Consider the following 18,753-nt stretch of genomic DNA (forward strand, 5'->3'; position numbering starts at 1 on the left):
TGATGGACTGTGTTTCCAGAAGAGCGGCCTCAACGTGGCTGCGCCAGCACAGAGCACGGTCGTGCTTCTCTGGAGGAGTTGCACCTCCCCAACTCCACACCATCCCCTCTGCCCACCCACTGGGGGGGCCCTCTCCTGTGGATCCTGGTCACGGGGCAACAGTAGACCAAGAACTCGCTCAAAGTACCACGGAGACAATGACCTGTAGACCGGGCTCCAGCAGTGGCAGGACTGAGGCCAGAGGGCCGGCCTGGCTGTCATTGTGTGTGTGTGTGTGTGTGTGTGTGTGTGTGTGTGTGTATTGGTTTCAGAGAAGTAGGGAAAGAGAGAAATAGAAACATCAATGATGAGAATCATTGATTGGCTGCCTCCTGCACACCCCCCACGGGGGATGGAGTCTGCAACCCAGGCACGTGCCCTGACCAGGAATCCAGCTGTGACCTCCTGGCTCAAAGGTCAATGCTCAACCCCTGAGCCCTGCTGGCCGGGCTCGGCCTGGCTGTACTGACCTTCCAGTGCTGAGTCCTAAAGCAGGCGGCACTGGTCCCACTTCCCACAGCAGGGCTGGGGGTCTGGCTTGGGCACAGCTGGGGTGGGGGCTGGGGCGGGGTCTTCCTGGCTCAGTTTCTTTCTCTTGGTCGGCGTCCTCAGGCTCTCCCCCCGGCCCCCATCTTCTGCTGAGGGGCTCAAGCCCCAGCCTTTTCCCCTTGGCCCCCACGCCTGGGTCGGAGAGGTGCTGCTGGGTCACCGGTCAGCTCCTGCAGCAGGGACCTCAGTGGGGGAGGGAAGGCCCCGGGGGCAGTGGCCTGTCCTGGGGGTCCACGCGCTGGGCAGGGGCTGCGGCCCACGGAGCAGCCCGCTCACTGGCCTCCCGCCCCGCAGACCACTTCCACATGCAGTCCGAGTCTCTGATCGGCCCCCTGATGCAGAGCATCTCGCACCAGCACTGGAAGGTCCGAGTGGCCGTCATCGAGGCCACGGGCACCGTCATCCAGTTTGGCAACGCGAAGTCGGTGGACGACGTGCTCCCTCACTTTGCTCAGCGGCTGTTCGATGACGTCCCGCAGGTAACGGGAGGCCCCTCCCAGGAGCCAGCAGGCCTGCAGGCTGGTGTGCGCTGGCGCTGGCTTCCTTTTCTTTAAGATGTTACACCAGATGCCTTGCCTCAGCCCAGGTGCCCGTTTCACTGCTTCCAGGAACTGGGAGCTGAACTGTCTGAATACATTTGTTATTCCTCAGCCCGAGCGTGCAAGGAGGACTGTGTCCTCTTAGGGGAGGAGGGAACCTCAGCTGTGTGCTTCTGTGTGCAGAGGCGTCTTCCACGTGCCCCCCTCTGAGGCGGACTTAGTGGCAAACCGGGCCTGGGAGGAGAAGGGGGGTCGGGGCTAACTCTTTTCTTTGGGCTTTAGGTCCCGTTGAGTGACAGACAGACAGAGATCGGGATGCTGGCTTTCTTTGTTGGCAGAAGCCACCTCGGAGGGCGTGTTAACTCATAAAACATCCTAAGGGGCAGAGGAAGCCTGCAGCGGGCACGCTGTCTCCCCAGGGGAGGCACGTGGAGGGGACCCCGTGCTCCCAGTCACGGGAGGGGAGGCTGTGGCCCCAGGCAGGCCTCCTAGGGTAGGAGGCTCCCCTGCCGTCGGCTCTAATGCCCCTGGGTGGTGGCATGGCCCCCCCGCATGGTGGAAGGGTTAGCCCCGTGTGTGGAGCCCGGCGTCCCAGCCTCTCCTGGGTCTCGTGTCACGTCGGTGCTTCCCCTGCCCTGCGGTCTGGAGCTGTGGGACGTGCTCGGGGTCACCCAGCTGGAGCGAGCCTCCGGCCAACCTGGTGGCACCAGGCTGCCTCCCACCCCAGGCGCACGGCGTTCTTCCAGTTACTTCGCTTTGGTGTTTTGGTTTTTGTTTGTTGTTAGTCCTCACCCGAGGGTACTTTCCCATTGATTTTTAGGGCGAGTGAAGGAGAGAGGGAGAGACAGAAACATTGACGGGTTGCCTCCTGCACACGCCCCTGACCAGGGTCTGCGCCAGGGAGGAGCCTGCAACCCAGGTATGTGCCCTTAACTGGAATCGAACCCGGGACCTTTGATCCACAGGCCAAAGCTCAGCCAAACTGGCTAGGGTTTGTTTTAGTTTTTTTAAACACCTCTATTAAGCTGTAATTCACATAACATACAGTTTATTTAACGTGTTCAATGTTTTTGATATATTACATTATTTTTAAATTTTTGGTAAAATATATGGAACGTGGCCTGGCCGGCGTGGCTCAGTGATTAGAGCGTTGGCTCGCGCATCAAAGGGTCTCGGGTTCACTTCCAGGTCAAGGGCACATACCTGGGTTGCAGGTTTGATCTCTGTCCCTGATCGGGGCCTGTGCAGGAGGCAACCAATCAATGTGTTTCTCTCACATCAATGTTTCTCTCTCTCTCTCTCTCTTTTTTCCTCCCTTCTTACCACCCTACCCCTTCCTTTCCTTTCTTCAGAAACCAATGGGAAAAAATCCTCGAGTGAGGGTTAGCCCATTAGAGAGAGACACACACACACACACACACACACACGGAAGGTTAAATCTGCCGTTTTAATTTTTTTTGCCGTTGTTGTTAATCTTGGACCAAGTTCCTGGTTGTGAACTCCATCCCAGGGGCCAGGCGGAGGCAGGGCTTCAGCCAAGCTACAGCTCTGCCCCTCCTGCTCCCCTCACTGGTGATGGGCTCTGCCCTCAGGGAACTAGACCTGGGCACCGGGTGTGTTTTGAGCTCCTTTCTTCCCTGTGGTGTGAAGGTAGGTAGAGGTGTGCCCATCACCGTTACAGACAGCCAGCAGCAGGACTGGGGGTGCCCGCCGGGTTCCCCAAGAGTCCCAGCAGGTCACCAGCAGCTGGTTAAACCCCCGCGGCCCACAGGTTCCCCAGAACACTGCAGACAGCACTGTGCTGGGGGCGGGAGGCTCGCTCTCTCCAGCAGAGGGTCGGGCCGGGGCACCGACCGGGCCCGGGATTGGCCAGCGAGCCGAGTGAGCACCTGGGAGCCCGGCCCAGCGCTGTCCTCCGTGAGCGTGCCCCACACGTGCCCTCGGCGCTGTCTGTCTGCCCAGCGTGAAGCTTGCTCTCTGCCCCGCAGGTCCGGCAGGCGGTGACCCGCGTGGTGGGCGGCTGGCTGCTGGCGCTGCGGGACCGGTACTCCTTCTTCCACAAGCTCATCCCCCTGCTGCTCAGCAGCCTCGACGACGAGATGCCGCACATCGTGTGAGTGACGGGGACTCGGGCCTCCCGTCCAGGTGCAGGGAGGTGGGCTGACCACCCCGTCCCTGTGGGCTGGTTGTCAGGGACCCGCCTTCCCGACCCCGTCCCTGACAACCCGTCCCTGACAACAGTGTCGTGTGCTCACGGAGCCCAGCCTGCCCTTGGTCTGAATGTGTGAGGTCACGTGGCATAAAAGGGCTCTGTGGTTTTTTAAATGTAATTTTCCTACTTAACACTTTGGGCACAGACCTCAGTCGGCTCTCGGTGCTGTCGGTAAAGTGCGCAGGCGCCCGGCAATCCTGGCCCGTCCTCCCTGACTGTCCCTGTGTCCGTCTGTCTGTCCGACGCAGGCAGGAGGCCGCCAGCCTCTGGGAGGAGGCCGGGCTGCAGTGGCAGAAGGAGAACGAGGAGGACCTCAAGGACAAGCTGGACTTCGCCTCCCCCCCACCTGCCCATCACCCCTCGCCAGGTGGGTGCCGCCTTCCCGGACGGTGACTTGGGTGGGGCAGCCTGAGAGCCTGTCCCAGGAGAAGAGGGCGAGCCCGGCGTGGAGCTGGAGCCGGGCCTGCGCGGGGCTCGTCGCTGGGCGCCTCCCCTCCCGGCCAGTCTGTGTGTCTGTCTCCACTTGAGGGACATCTCGGTCGGTCATGTTGGTGACGTCCTGTGAGGCCAGCGTCCCCACCTGCACACAGGTTCTGCGTGACTGTCCCCCCCGGCAGATGCTGAGCCGCGGGCTGGGGGCCGGGGCTGGGTGGGGGCTGCCCCGTGTGTGCCCGAGGCCCGGGCACGGTGAGGCCTGTCGCCTCGTGGGTGTTGGGCAGGACCGCACAGGGTGTTGAGCTGGGTTCTCTGTCCTGTTCAGGGGTGTCGAGGCTTCTCCGCCGTCTTGGACCTGGTCCTTGGTCAGACCTGTGCTGTGTGGCTCCTAGGCCCCCCTTGTCCCCACCCGGCGGCCCAGCGGGCCCTGGGCTCCCTCCTCAGTGTCTCCTCCCCCCCACCTGCCTCCCTCCACGGCAGACAGGGTGCTGCTTCTGAGTAAAAAGCTCTGCTCCCCCCGTCGTCCGAGAGGGCAGGCTTGTCTGTGCCTGCGTCCGGCACCTGGGGCAGGGGTGCGGGTGCAGGGTCGCTCGGCAGGTGTGCGGGTGACTGTCCTCTCACCTGTGAGGCGGACGGTCTGATGTGTGGCTGAGGCACAGACCTGGGCGGGGAACAGACCCGCTTTGAGAAGGTGACGTGACTGCTGGGAGGCACCGCACGCGGGCACCACGCCTGTCCAGCGGCCCCTGGGCCCGGTCTGGTCAGGGCCGGCCCCTCCTGAGGACACAGGTGTGAGGTGCCGGTCACGGCACTGAAATCGCCCTTTACGGCGAGGCCGCGGGCGGGAAGCTGGGCAGGGCCTCGCCGCTGTCTCCCTGTCGGTGTTCACCTGACAGCGCCCCTGGCCAGGAGGCACCCGGCACCCGGCAGGTGCCTGAACGGCCCAGCAGGGGCAGGTGACCGCGTCCCAGGCTCCTCTGCTGTGAAGTCGTCCCTGTTGAGACTGTTTTCCATGGTAACGCTCGAGGGAAAGGAAGCCCCCACAGCGCGGCCTCTAACACGGGCGTGGAGGCGGCTTTCTAACCGTCTTAGGAAGCAGAGCCGTTGGCTCGGTCTGTTGTAGCGCAGGTGCTCCCCGTCCAGCACTGTGTTCTCTGTTCCCACGTCTGCCCGGAGCTCGCTGCCCCGCTTTGTGCTCATCCAGGGTTCGGAAGGTGTCAGGAAAGAGCCTGATAGTTGTCAGAAACGTTACGCTGGGCGAAGACAGGAGAGGCCGCGGGAGGTGGCGGGAGGGCGGTGTGCTCCGAGGGTGAGGCCCAGGGCACTGCCCACTGTGGGCAGGAACGGGACAGGCCTCCGCCGTCCGGCAGCCATGTCGACCTGGTTCAGCTCACGGCCCAGGAGGGAACGGGTGCACACCTGCCTGGGCCAGGTCTCGGGTCCGAGCACGAGTGGCTCCTTGTCGTTTGCCTGACTCCCATCTCGGTTGACCCCTGGCCCCTGCACGGCGGGAAGGCCCACGCCGGCGCTCTCGGCACAGCTGAGCCCAGCTGAGCGCGCCTCCTGCCTGCCGTGCGGGCCTGGGAGTCGGCCTGCAGGCCAGCCATCAGACTCGGGGAAGCAGTAGGAAATCGGTTTCTGTTTTCCTGCTGCAGCTAAATTCTGCTCAGTCTCACGCAAACAGAGGCGTCAGCTCCCTGCACCGCCCTCCCGGCCGGGCCCTGCTGTCCTCTCCCTCGCAAGCTTTCTGGTTGTGAAAGTGCCAGTTGTGTTTTCAAAGAGAAGGTTGGTGGGTAACTGCGCATTCTGGGCTCCTGCGGGCCGTCCGCGCTCTGGGCGGGAAGAGGCTCATCCACACGCCTCCAGGCACCTCCCCGGGACCATTGTTGCTGCTGCCGGGCAAAGGCCTCACCTTGTGTCGCCTCAGAATAACCAGCTCTGGCCCAGCTGGTGTTGCTCAGTGGATAGAGCTCAGCCTGCGGACTGGAGGGTCCCGGGTTCGATTCCAGTCAAGGGCACATGCCAGGTTGCAGGCTGGATCCCCAGTAGGGGGTGTGCAGGAGGCAGCCGATCAATGATTCTCACTCATCTCATCATTGATGTCTCTCCCTCTCCCGTCCTCTCTGAAATCAATAAAAATATTTTTTTAAAAAAATAAAAACAAATAACCAGCTCTGCAGAGGCGTGGGGTGCAGGCGCTGGCCCTCACGCGTGGCCTGCGGCAGCCCGGCGGCATCTCCGCACGTTAACTGCTTACGTGGGCTCCAGGCACCCACTTAACATGCAGCGAGAGGAGGCCTGTCCACCCACCCGGGTTTGTGCGGGCGCATTCCCAGCAGCCCCACCGGGAGTGACCCAGGCGCCCACCAGCGGAGGGGCACACACAGGTCCCTGCAGGCACGCGTGTTCCTTGGCCACGAGGGGAATGGAGTTCTGACACGGCTGCAACATGGTCTCAGACACACGCTCAGCAGCTCGCGTACGTGACGTCGCTAGAAAGGACAGCGCTGCCGGCACGAAGAGGCTCTGAGCTTCACGGTCACGTCTCGTCTTTTCCATCTAGAGACGCGCCCAGGGCTGGGCTGTCGGGAGCTCGTCTTCAGGAACCTCTCCAAGATCCTCCCCGCCATCTGCCACGACGTCACGGACTGGGTGGCGGGGACCAGGGTGAAGGCCGCGCGGCTGCTGGCGGTGCTGCTGCTGCACGCGGAGGACCACGCCACCCAGCACCTGGAGGTCCTGCTGCGGGCCCTGCTGCTGGCCTGCGCCGACGAGGAGGGCGCCGTGGTCAGCAGCGTGAGTCCCTCCCGCCCTTCCCCGCCTTCCCGCTCCCTCCGTGCGCTCTGATTGGGCGGCGGCAGCACCTAGGGTGGCAGCCGAGGACCCAGCCCCACGGCTGAGACCAGACGCTCCCCGTCCCCAACGCCCTCACCCGCCCCATCCCGCTCTGCGCTGTCCTCTGAGGCCATCTGGAGACACACAGCCGGGGGGTGGGGGTGTTCTCGCATCCCCACACCCTGGGTCACCCAGCTGTGCGGCGAGCTGTCCCTCCTCACAGCCAGGGGCTCCAGGGCCTGGGCCCTGTGCGGTGGCCGCGTTAGGGACCCCCCAGAACTGAGCCTCCCACCAGCCAGACGCGCTGCCTGCACCCAGTGGCATCATCTCTGCTCAGGGACGTTCTTAGCGCAGCCCGGGCCTGATTCGGGCACTGGCCCGAGAGGGCCCAGGGCCGTTTCTGGTTAGAAAGCAGGCATGCTGGGGTGGCGGCCCTCAGCCCTTGGCTTCCTCCGCAGTGTACCAGGTCCGCAGAGCTGGTCGGGACGTTCGTCAGCCCAGAAGTATTTCTGAAGCTGCTCTGGCCGATGCTGAAGAAGTCGCCCTCCGCCTCCGGCCTCCTGGTCCTCGCCGCAGTCATCCGGGGCTGCCCGAGGGAAGCCCTGCGGCCGCACCTGAAGGCCATCACCACGGAGCTGGCCGGGGCACACATCCGTCAAGGCTCGGAGAACGTAAGTGGGCAGGTGGGGCGCCGTCATGTTATCCGGGAACATTTTCATGATCAAGTCCCATCGCACGCGCGTCTCTGGGTGCGTCCCAGCCCCGTCCAGGCCAGGCCAGCGTGTCGAGCCTCGAGACTGGCGCTCTGCTCCTCTGGACAGACCCATGTCCTGCACCTCCGTGTGGGCAGAGGCGCCCTGCCTCGCCCCAGACACACGTGTGCAAGTGAGAGTGCATGTGGGCGTGTGAGTGTGTGTGCATGAGTGTGAGCCTGTGCATGTGTGAGCGCGCGCGTGTGTGCGTGTGTGTGTGTGTGTGTGTGTGTGTGTGTGTGTCACACGTCTGTAGGAAGGAGGTGGTGTTTCCTACAATTACCTTCAGTAGCTGTAAGAACAGGCCGCGAGTGTCTTGCAAGAACAGCCTGAAATTTGAAAACTCCTTGTGAAGCCGAGGGGCCAGGGTGCTGGGAGCTGCAGGGCTGGGCGTGGTGCCACGGCCCCAGGTGTCCGGCCGAGCGTGCGCCTGGGCTCCGTGCAGGAACGCAGCCTCGGCTTTGGAATGCGTCTAGTGACAGGCAGCGGAAGTGAGGAACGGATTACACGGGTGGCTCACGCCGTCTCGCGGAGGCGCAGGGTGCAGGGGCCTGGGGCTCGGGTAGCGTTGTTGCAGGAGCAGCCCCTCTGTGTGTAGGTAGATTGAAATTCCCGGTTAGGTACGGAGAACTGCAGTGTTTCCTCCAGGCGTTGCCATGGTCATAGCAGGGCTCCCGTGCTAAGGACAAGCCGGTGCTAGAAAGCAAATTCCTTTTTATTTTAATGACTGTTCCTCACATATATGTTATGTTTATATTTAACAATTATGGTAAAACGGCCGCTCCTTAAACATAACACTGTGTTTATGTTTGATATAACTATTAAAATGAACGCTCCTTATATATATGGTAGGTCATTTTAGAAACTAGACAAAATCACATCCTCAAAAAATCAGTCCCCCAGCCCAGGCCTAATCGGACGGTGGGAGAAGTCAGGGGTCGGGTGTAAGCACCAAACAGCTCCCCGGGGCTGGGCATCCAGGCTCGGCAGGCCGAGCCGATGGACCCACCCAGCCCCCCCGCCACCTTGTCCCGCGTTCGTCGGAAGCCGTTTTTGTCCCTAGAGTTTTATTTCTGTGACGACGTAGAAGCACAGAGGGGTTTTCAAATGCACAAAAGCAGAATGAGCAGACCTCCAGGGCCCGTCTCAGGCGTCACTCACCGGCTCTCGCGCTCCTGTCTACCGTCCGCCACCTTTTTCTTGAACTCGGGGAGGAGCTGAGGTGTTTGAAGCAAATCCAAGATGCCCAGTCATTTCACTAGTGAATTCTCCATCACGAGTTAGCATCACTAACACATAAGAACTTCTTAAAATGTGCGTAAAATACCATTAAGCAGTTAATGAAATTAGCAAGAATGTGTTCATTCCCAATTGTTCAGTTGGCCATTGTGTAAACAATGCCCTTTATGGTTGGCACACTGGACGCCGTGGCCGGGCACCGCGCGTTGTTTCAGTGGCTCGTGGCGGCCATATCCGTGGCCCCGTGAGGTGGCAGTGGCCCAGGGACCGGGCTGACGGGCTCCCGCCCTGTTCACAGCTGCGCTACGGGGAGAACCTGCTGCAGTGCGTGCAGGCGGTGGTGTCCACGTGTGGAGAGGACTGCCGGGGGTGCGGCCTGCAGCTCATGCAAGTGCTGGTGACCGTGATGGCGCTCCCGGGGGCCCCGGGCCTCGGCAGCCAGGTGAGCCTGCTGGGGACCCCGCTTGGCTTTGTGGGTGACGATGCCCACCTCTGACAGATGGAATCACAACTGTAAATCTCACAAAGATGAGAGACGCACCCGTGAGCTGGCCTCGGGGTGCCCAGGACCTGGGTGCCCTCCAGTCGCCAGCTTCCGGGTCTCGGTGAAGGCACCGAGTGTGGGTGTCGCTGCAGGGGGCGTGGAGGAGGGTCCTCGCCCAGACCAGCCCTGTGGTGGCGCGGCTGACGCACACGCACAGCTGACGCACGTGCACACGCGCGGCTGAAGGCTGCAGAGACGCCGGTGGCGTGACTTCCTGTTTAATGTTCAGGCAGCTGCGCTGTTCGTTGGCCCTGCCTTAAGGCTTAAAACATGGACGTCCATCCCCGTGGGCCCAGGAGCTGCTGCTCCGAGAGCCGAGACAGCCGGCCTGCGGGACAGGGCTCCTCCCTCCCCCTCCCACCCCGGGGCCTCTTCAGCTTGGCTTGTTTCAGAGGCCGTCTCCGCGGGCGGCGGGCGTGAGGTCACAGCCGTGGACTGAGGTCTGCGGACAGACGTGCCACTGTCCCCACCCACGGAGCAGCGGGAGGGCGCGTGGGGGCACCCGGCCTCCCTCACCCTCTGTCCAGAGCAGCAGTTACTGTCGCCCACGGGCCTGTCGGGGCGAGAGCCGAGCAGAGGACACGGGCGGGGGTGGGGGCGTCTGCGCTCATGTGCACCAGGGCCGCTGCGTCACTGGGGGAGCGGCCGGCCCCTGCAGTCCTCGGCCCTGGGACGGCGTCCGAGGGTTTGCACTCTCCTCCTCACGGGGACACGGCCCGAGCGGGCTGAGCAGAGGAGGAGATGGACCCCGCCTGTGACTCACCCCTTCCAGGTTCAGGAGACAGAGGACGCGCTGGCCGCGGTGGAGAGCAGTGGCGACGGCCAGGACCTCTACCGCCAGCACGTGGGCCCCCTCCTGGAGTGGCTGGGCGGCTCCCAGCGGGGCTGGACGGCGCACTCCCCGGAGCTCCTGCAGTTCAGCGTGCTGGTCGCCCACGCAGGTGAGCCCGTGGCCCAGTGCCCCGCGCTGTGCTGAGCGAGGAACAAACCTTCATTTTTGAAACGCTGAGAACATTGTGCTGAGCTGGAGTGTAGCTAAGTCCGCTCAGCACGCGTGTCCGCGGCTCTCGGGCAGAGCCCAGCGTGGGCAGTCGGGTTGAGTGGCTGCTGGAGCCGGGCCCAGCTGTTCCCAGGTTCTCAGCTGTGAGTGCACGGGCCGTGCGTTCCTGTGTTGGTTCCCGTTAGTTCATTCCTGTGTTCGTGTCCATTAGTCACCGTACTGCTTCCCTGAAGCCCCTCCTGCCCGCCCTGTGCCTGTCCTTCCCCAGGCGGGTGGGAGCGGGGGCAGGTTTGTCCTGTGTGACAGCCCATCCTTGTCCCCTGCTGCTCTGCAAGAGTGTCCGTGCCACAGGGCCACGTGTTCCCCAAGCAGGTCCACGCGTCAGGGGCTCCGGGGGTCACAGCCCAGATGGGGTGCTGGGCAGGTGTCCGGGGACCAGCCTGCGTCGTGGCAGGAAATCCGGGGCTCGAGTTGGCTGCCCCGAGCGGCCTCCTAAAATCTGTTCCTGCTCCCAGCCTAAGCTCTTCCTCACGGTGGTGGCTTCACTGATTGGCACCTCGGAAAACCAACTCTTTGGGGCCACACCTCACATTCTACCCCAGAAAACACTGGCCGCACAGCCCAGTCACCTGACTTTCCTCCGACGCCCTCTCTGTGTGCGGGGGTGCATGCGTGGGGGGTGCGTGTGCCCATGGGGGGCTGGGGCCTGTCTGAGATCCTGGCGTGGCGTTCAGGGAATCCCATTGTTTCTTTAGTAATTGACTTTTGTTGATGTTTAATACATTGCTTAGCTTTAATTTTTAATAATTTGGGAAAACATAAGAAGTAGAAAGTTTACAGACTGAGTAATTAGGTGAGTGGGGGCTGAATGTCCTCGGTGACTTTTCTTTGATAATCACGTCCATGATGGGGCGGGGTCACCCCTCGCGCGGGGGGCTGCTCCCTGTCTGGTGGGGGCTCCCGCCTCCATGGGGACAGGAGCCGGCTGCTCTGTTCCAGGCCCTGCCCTCGGAGAAGCGCTGCCCACCCTGGTCCCCGTCCTCCGGAGCTGCCTGCAGCCTGACAGAGACCCCCAGATGCGCCTGAGGCTCCTCTCCGTCCTGTCCCGGGCGCTGCTGAGCGCAAAGGAGACCGTGGACTCCCAAGGGTATGTGGGCCCCCCCTCGCCCACCCCACGCGGCCGCACCCCCACGCTGCCCCCGCCTCCCCGACGCGAGTCCCTGCTGCAGCGGCTCCTGCGGGTGAGCAGTGAGTGCCCCGCACAGGGAGGCACTGCTCCGAGTCGCTCTGGTGCCGTCGTTAAGATTCCACTGAGTGGAAACGTTCCGGGAACATTAACTATTAATGTCTGTCTATTAGCTGTGCTCAGTGAAAGGCCTTTTGGCCTTTTGGCACCTTTCCACCCAGCACGGAATCGATGGAGTCGCAGTGGTGGGGGAGCCTCGAGAGCCTCTGGCTGCAGGGCCGGGAGCGGCCTGTGGACTCCTGTCTCCTGGGGGGCAGAGCCTCCAGGGCCCCGACCTTTGTTAAATCTGCAGAACTGGGTAGTGGCTCAGGTGGACGCTGGGAGCTGTGGGGACCGTCCCCAAGGGAGCCCTGCTTGTCGAGGCCGCCGTGACGTTTCCACAGACGAGTGGCCGCCCAGGCGCCCTCCTCGCTGCTACACGGACCCCTCTCCGCTGGGCCTCCAGCCAGACATCAGTCAGGAGCTTCGATTTCCGGCTTGTCTGCAGAAACCGGGCTGAGGGGGGACCATGAAAACACGCCACGTGCAGCCTGGCGCCGTCGCGCAGTGGGCAGGCCTTCGCGGGGTAACCTGAGGCCGCGTGAGCCCAGCCAGGTGCTCACCGGAGCCTGTGCCCGCGGGCCCGCGGGCACTCACCTGCGACCAGCGGCCGAGTGTGGACGAAGTTCCTAAAGGAAATTGTGCTGAGCTTCACGCTGGAAGAACCAGTGTTGGGGGAGGAAGCCTGCGGTTTAGTTACTTAGGGGAAGAGGGAGCACGTGGTTGGATCGTTAGGGCTTTAAAATGGCGACTGTGATGTCACTGACTCGCTCATAGGTCAGCCCTGCTCTGGGGCGAAGGGCTGGCTCCCGGCCCGCGTCCTGTCTCCGCAGACCCACGAGTCCACAGGCGCTCCGCGGGGGCGGGAGGACATGGTCCCAGGATGAGCACGGCCGTTTCCGGGGGGTCGCCCTAAGGTGGAGTGGCCCCCTTTGTGCAAAGCACTCAGAACGACAGCGAGCAGGTCCCCTCGAGCCGGGCTTCCTGATGGCTCTGCGGGGCGCACCTGTCCGGTGTGCTCTGAAGGAGGGTAGGCGGGCCCTGCTGCTTCCCGCCAGGTGCGTCCGTGTGCAGAGCTGGTGCTGGAGGCGGTGCTCACTCCGCAGCCCTTAGTGCCTCGAGGGCAGGGCAGGGTGGGACGCAGCGCAGGCCACGGCCCGGCTCCTGGAGGCCAGCGCTTGGCCCTTGGGTCCTCCAGCCTCGTTAGGGCCGCTCAGAGCACAGGATGCTCCTGTCAGCACTGCCCAGGGAGCTGCAGCTCTGCTGACGGTTAAAGCGCATAAGTCGTCGTCCTGAGCCAAACACCCCTCCAGACCTGCACCCTTCCCTCCGACCCCGCTCTGCAGCGCCCCCTGCTGGAGGTCGCGGCCCTGCACCCCGTCTCCCCGAGCTCTCGGCAGTGGGGCAGAGACATGAGCCACTTTGGGACGGTGGGGAAGGAGTTGCTTGTTCAATAGCCTGTGTTTGGTCCCTGAGCGGAGGCCAGGGGTGCCGTGCGGAGGCCGGGGGTGCCGTGCGGAGCTGGTCCCAGGTGTGGAGGGAGCTGGCGCCTGCGTTCGGACCCCCGGTGCCGGGCTGGGTCTGGTGTGTGGTGTCCCGATGGCATCGATGTGGGTCACCGCTGAGAGGCAGCCGCCTGCTGAGTTGGCGGGACCGTCTGTGTCTCCATGTCGTTGCACTCAGGGTCCCGGGCACAGGCCTGGGGTTCCTGTCTGAGGAGGGGTGTGGTCGGGAGGAGTGACGGTGTCTCCGTAGGGTCGTCACACGTGGAGTGGCCGCGGCCTCCTCCCGAGAGCCGGAGGAGTGACGGGAAGCTGCTCGGAGCAGCGAGGGTCCTTGGGCCCTGGGCTCCTCTGGGCTCCCCTGGGCTCCTCTGGGCTCCGGACCCAGGCAGCTTTTAGGAGAGTCCAGCAGGGGCCTGGGGACTCGGCCCGGCTGTGACCACGCCCCCGCTTCCTCTGGGAGCAGAGGGCCCTTGCGCGGGTGCGCTCTGGCTCCGTCTCTGCTGTCTGTCTGCCCTTGTCCCCCTGGGCCGGGCGGCTCCCCGTGAAGGGCCCATCCTCACCTGCCTCTGTGCCTCCTCCAGGCAGCTGCACCGCTACCTCGACACCGTGGTCACGGACATCCTGGTCCCCAACCTGCAGTGGCGCGCGGGGAGGACGGCCGCCGCCATCCGCACGGCCGCCGTGTCCTGCCTCTGGGCCCTCATCAGCAGCGAGGTCCTGTCGGCCACACAGGTGCGCTGGGGCGTCCTGGGCCCGTGCGGGCGGGGGTGCAGAGTCGGGTGTTTTCCTGTGGTCATTTTGGGGGTTCTCTTAGGTTTCCACATTGAATGTTCTTCTTTACAAGATAACGATTGTAGTCACAGGAGCCTGACCAAAGGGGACCGGCTTCCTGCACTGTGTGTGCCTCTCCCAGCTAGCAGGGGGTTCAGGGAGAAGAAGGAAGAGTGTCCCCAGGGGCTCCCCTCCTGTGGGCTCCACCGGCACCGGGACAGCCTGACTTCAGTTAAAATGCCCCAGGTTTGCTCTGACACGGCAGTCGCGCTAGGAAATAGCAGGCTGTGCAGGGTTTGTGTCTCAGTGAGACTTTGTGAATAATGATTTTTAAAAATCAACTGACCAAGTTAAACAAAAATTATTCAAATTATCTAGATTTTAAAATCCAGCTTCAAGTCTGCATATGTAGAAATTTCAAAATAGCATCCAGACCCCATTGTATTTGCACCAAACCCCGCCCGTGGTTACGGCCCGTGGTTACGGCCGGTGCATACCGGCCGGTACGTGCAGGTGCACATCACGCCCGCCTTGGTGCCAGCAGGTGGAGGACGTGCGGGAGACGCTGCTGCCCCCGGTCCTGACCGCCCTGGAAGAAGATTCCCAGATGACCCGACTGACCTCCTGCCGAATCGTTAGCGCGTTTTTAAAATCCTCTGGTGGTGCGAGTGAGCCAGATAAATTCATCAAGATTTATCCTGGTAGGACATTCTTCTTTCCCAAAGCATTTGCATATATTTAGGAGCTGTTTTCTTTTACTGGAAAATTAGAAAATGCTGCTTTAACTTCGGTGAAGTTGGCATTAAGAGGCCAACTCATCAGAGACAGATACAAAGGTCACCGAGTAACTAACTCGGGGAACAAGGCAGATGGGCCGGACGTGGGTGCGAACGGCAGAAGCAGGCGGACGCTCAGGTGCCCTCAGCAGCCAGGATGCAGCCCTCGCGGGCAGGGACCCCTGGGTGCGAGCACAGGCCTGGGCGAGGCGTGCCCCACCCTCGACTTGAAACCCGGCGCCACTGCCTCTTAGGAGCCAAAGCACCAGGTGGATCTCAGATGCAGGAGCCAGATCTCGCCCCGCCAGGCGGAATCCTGAGCCCAGGAGGTCCTGCCTCAAGGCCCCGGGAAGCGGGGAAGCGAGCTCCTTCCGTCCCACCCGAGAGCGAGACGCAGGTTACCCACCCTCAGAGTTGTCTTCCAAAATGGGTGTGAGGTCCTCAAAGGTCCATGGGTTACACACAAGCTGAGAATCAAAACGGCGACGGCAGGAAGAAGGGTCGTGGGAAAAGGAATCCGCTAGGAAGTGCAGGTGGACCCGTGGGCTGAGGCCCAGGCCCAGGGCAGCTGCCTCGGGGGCAGGGCTGGGGAAGGGATGCCCGGGCTGGGTTCTTGTTTCTTAAACTGGTTTTCATGCTCTGTGCTGGCAGCCACAGACTGCGTGATTTTTAAAGATGGTTTTAAGAATTCCTGGGGATGAAAAATAGCTACTGAAACTTAAAACTTGGGGCACTGGGTAACGATGGACTGAACCTGCTAGACGGTTCGTGGGTGAGAGGTCGTGACCTCGTCTGAGGACGGCCCCGGCCACATAGGCTGCGCTGTCCTGCCACGCTCTCGGCCCCTGCGCGTGTGGTGTGTGCCAGCGCCTGCTGAGTCTCCACAGGACGCCCAGTGGTGGGGGCCAGCGTTCTTGGGGGGCATGTGAGACAGCGTATGTTCGATCAAAGCCTCACCGTGAATGGTGAGACCGCAGTGGGGGGGTGACTGTCTCAGCAGCAGCGGCGGGGGGCTCAGCAGGAGCAGCGCTGGCTCTGCTGGCAGCTGTTGTGTCTCAGTCCTCGTCTCCGTCCCCAGAGCCTCGGAGGGCGGGGCCCGCGACACCCCCCCTGTGCTGTCTGGGCGGGTGGGTGGCCAGGCCTGGCGCCTGTGGGTGACAGGCTTTGAATCTGGGCATCGCGGGGCCCGAGTGGCCAGGGCACCTGGCAGGTGTGCAGACAAGTGCAGAGGAGCTGGGGCCGCAGCGGCCCCCCCAGCACCTCGTACAGGAGGCCTGGGTGCAGGGCGGGGCCTCCGGGTGCAGGACAGGGTCTCTGGTGCAAGGCGGGGTCTCTGGTGCAAGGCGGGGTCTCGGGTGCAGGGCGGGGTCTCCGGTGCAGGACAGGGCCTCTGGGTGCAGGACAGGGCCTCCGGTGCAGGGCGGGGCCTCTGGGTGCAGGGCGGGGCCTCTGGGACCAGGCGAGCACCCGCACAGGCCTGGGCCCACCCCGCGCTGCCCTCCTTCCAGAACTCCTGAAGCGGCTGGACGATGTTTCCACTGAAGTGAGGCTGGCAGCCGCCTCTGCCCTGGCCGTCTGGCTGGAGTGTGTCAGAAATGACGGTGCCGAGGCCTGTTACCAGCGTGACGTCCAGCACCTGTACAAGGAGCTGCTGGTGTACCTGGACGACCCGGACAGCGCCGTGCAGGACGCCGTCTTGGGTAAGCCTTGTGGTGACTCCTGTGCCTGTTTGGGTTCGAGCCGCTCTACATGGCTGAGTGTCAGACGGGCGCACAAGCACAGCAGGCAGGGCAGTGGGGGTCCCTCAGGGCCACTGGACACCCCAAAGGATGCTGGTCTTTGTGTGAGGCCAGTGATAGTTACCGTAATAGAAATTAAAATAGAGTAAATTTTGAGATATTTATTAATTTGTTAAAAGTAACAGGAAGCCCGCCCTGGCCACATTGGCTCAGTGGTTGAGCATCAGCCTATGAACCAGGAGGTCACAGTTCAATTCCCATCAGGGCACAGGCCTGGGTTGTGGGTTCGATCCCCAGTAGGGGGTGTGCAGGAGGCAGCCGATCAATGATTCTCTTTCATCATTGATGTTTCTCTCTCTTCCTCTACCTTCCTCTCTGAAATCAATGAAAGCATTTTTTTGTAAATGTACCAGGAAGCCCACTCTATAGTAATAAAAGCATAATATGCTAATTAGACCGGATGACCTTCCAGACGAAACCAGGCTGCAAGGGAAGCCTGGGTCCCGGGTGCCAGAGGGAAGCTGGTGCCGGCAGCCAGGGAAGGAAGACCTACTCTTGCACGAATTCCGTGCATCAGGCCTCTAGTATTAGCATAAATAACGTGTTTCTGCAAGATGTATTTTCCAAAACCAAACACTGAGCAGGGTGTCATTGTTTTACGTGTCCATGGCATGTGAAACGTTTTAGTTTGATGTTAGTCCCATTTGTCTGTTTGTCCTTTTGTTGCCCTTGTCTGAGAAGACATCCAAAACGATATCGCTAAGAGGGGTGTCGAGAGCTTCTGCCTGTTTTAGGGTTTCAGGTCTTACATTAAGTCTTTGATCCATTTGAGTGTGTTCTTGTGTGTGATAGAAGGTGGTCTGATGTCATGTGTTTGCATCTATCTGTCCAGGTTTCCCAACACCAGTTACTGAACAGACTCTTAACCCCTGTGTGTTCTTGCCTCCTGTGTCGGACGCATCAGCGCTGTAGACACGGGTGGACTCTGGGCACTCTGCTGTCCCAGGGGCCGCGTGTCTGCTGTGCCCGGGCCATGCCGCTGTCCCAGGGGCCGCGTGTCTCCTGTGCCCGGGCCACGCTGCTGTCCCAGGGGCCGCGTGTCTGCTGTGCCCGGGCCAGGCCGCTGGGGCTCTGGTTCTGGGTCGGTGCTGACTGTGGCGCCTGGTGTTTGCTGTTTTACAGAGGTGCTCCAGGCGGGCAGCGCCCTGTTCCCCGACCTCCTGGTACGAGAGACTGAGGCCGTGGTGCACAAGCACCGCTCCCCCACCCGCTGCGAGCGGCTGCTGCAGCACGTGCAGGCCCGGCCACCCGCCCTGTGACGGCTCCGGGCAGGGCCGTGGGTGCCACCGCCGCAGGTGGGCACCAGCACCAGCCCTCGTCCCCGCTGGCTGGGGTCAGCGGCCTGCACCCCACAGCAGGGCGCCTTTTTGTCCACAGCCTAGGACACGAACAAGAAGACTCTGACAGCAAGAATGTATTTTCCTAAGGAAAACCGCAGTGTTGTGGGACAATGTTTCAAACCCGGCAATTTCTGAAATAAGGTTCTCTGAGTGGCTCTGTATTTTTATGTCCTGTTTATAGTTCATTGAAAGGTCAGCCAAAAGCCTACAGCTCATTGGACATTAAATGTCCACTGCACACTGCAGGCAGGCCCGCGCTCGCTGGCCCTCTCTACGCTCCCTGCGCTGCTGGCTGATTCCTGCTCCATCTGCTTCAGTGCCACCGAGGACGGTCCTGACCATTCAAAAAGCCAAAGGGATTTAAAGTTTTCATTCTTTCTTTGGCTTCTGTCTGTTGACATTTCAGTGAACAGACTTAAAGGAATTTGAAATCTTAAGAACTGTTAGTGAAATTTTTCCCATTTAAAATATACTGGAACTTAAAACGTTTTATGGACCAATTCAGTCAGAATCTTTTCTTAGGTCAGTGATGCTAACAGTGTTGAAAACGGGAGATTTAACCAGATTCTCGTTGCTCTCAGTGGCAGGAAAGTACATTTTGCTTTGTTCTCCAGCACTTTCTACACCCAAGTGCCTCAAAGATTTCATTTAAAGTGGTTATTATTTCCATAAGCCAAATGCTATGTTTTCTAACAATCAAATGTTAACGTTTATGCTTTGGTGTTTGACTTAATTAAAAATATTTATTATAATTGCCTGTCTTTATGTGTTTTGATAATTAGTTGAAATTTTTAGAAACCATTCATTTTTTCCTTAGATTTAACGTGGGCCTGTGGAGGGAAAGGGGTGGTCACCGCTCGCTGCAGTGCCCACTCTGGACACCAGGTGGCAGGAGCTCCCAGAGATGGCAGGGCATCAGCAAGGCTGCTCTGGGCTCTGGGGGAGGCTGGGTGATGGGAGGGGGGACAGCGGCCTGCAGAAGGGGTGTGATCTGAGTGCACACAGCCCAGGCCCCAGGGGATGTGTCCCTGGCTCCATTGACATCACCCATCTGTGTCCCCTGCTGAGCCGTGTCTATGATTGATGGCTGCAGGAATGGAGGAAGCCCTCAGGGATGGTCTTGCTCAGGCATT

At 61.3% G+C, this 18,753-nt stretch overlaps 1 protein-coding gene across 1 annotated transcript; it reads left to right on the forward strand.

Annotated features, from left to right (window-relative positions):
• Positions 1-589: 589 nt before the first annotated feature.
• On the forward strand, positions 590-18,372 carry DNAAF5 (dynein axonemal assembly factor 5). The gene is made up of 12 exons (XM_014449452.2): positions 590-1,067; positions 3,116-3,240; positions 3,588-3,706; positions 6,338-6,570; positions 7,068-7,280; positions 8,899-9,042; positions 9,917-10,085; positions 11,144-11,291; positions 13,516-13,666; positions 14,247-14,406; positions 15,990-16,181; positions 17,403-18,372. The coding sequence occupies exons 1-12, from the start codon at positions 894-896 to the stop codon at positions 17,537-17,539; spliced, it is 1,965 nt and encodes a 654-aa protein (XP_014304938.1). The 5' UTR covers positions 590-893; the 3' UTR covers positions 17,540-18,372.
• The last annotated feature ends 381 nt before the right edge of the window (positions 18,373-18,753 follow it).

Source organism: Myotis lucifugus, unplaced genomic scaffold (assembly GCF_000147115.1).
Source record: "Myotis lucifugus unplaced genomic scaffold, Myoluc2.0 scaffold_1194, whole genome shotgun sequence".
Taxonomy (NCBI): Eukaryota; Metazoa; Chordata; class Mammalia; order Chiroptera; family Vespertilionidae; genus Myotis; species Myotis lucifugus.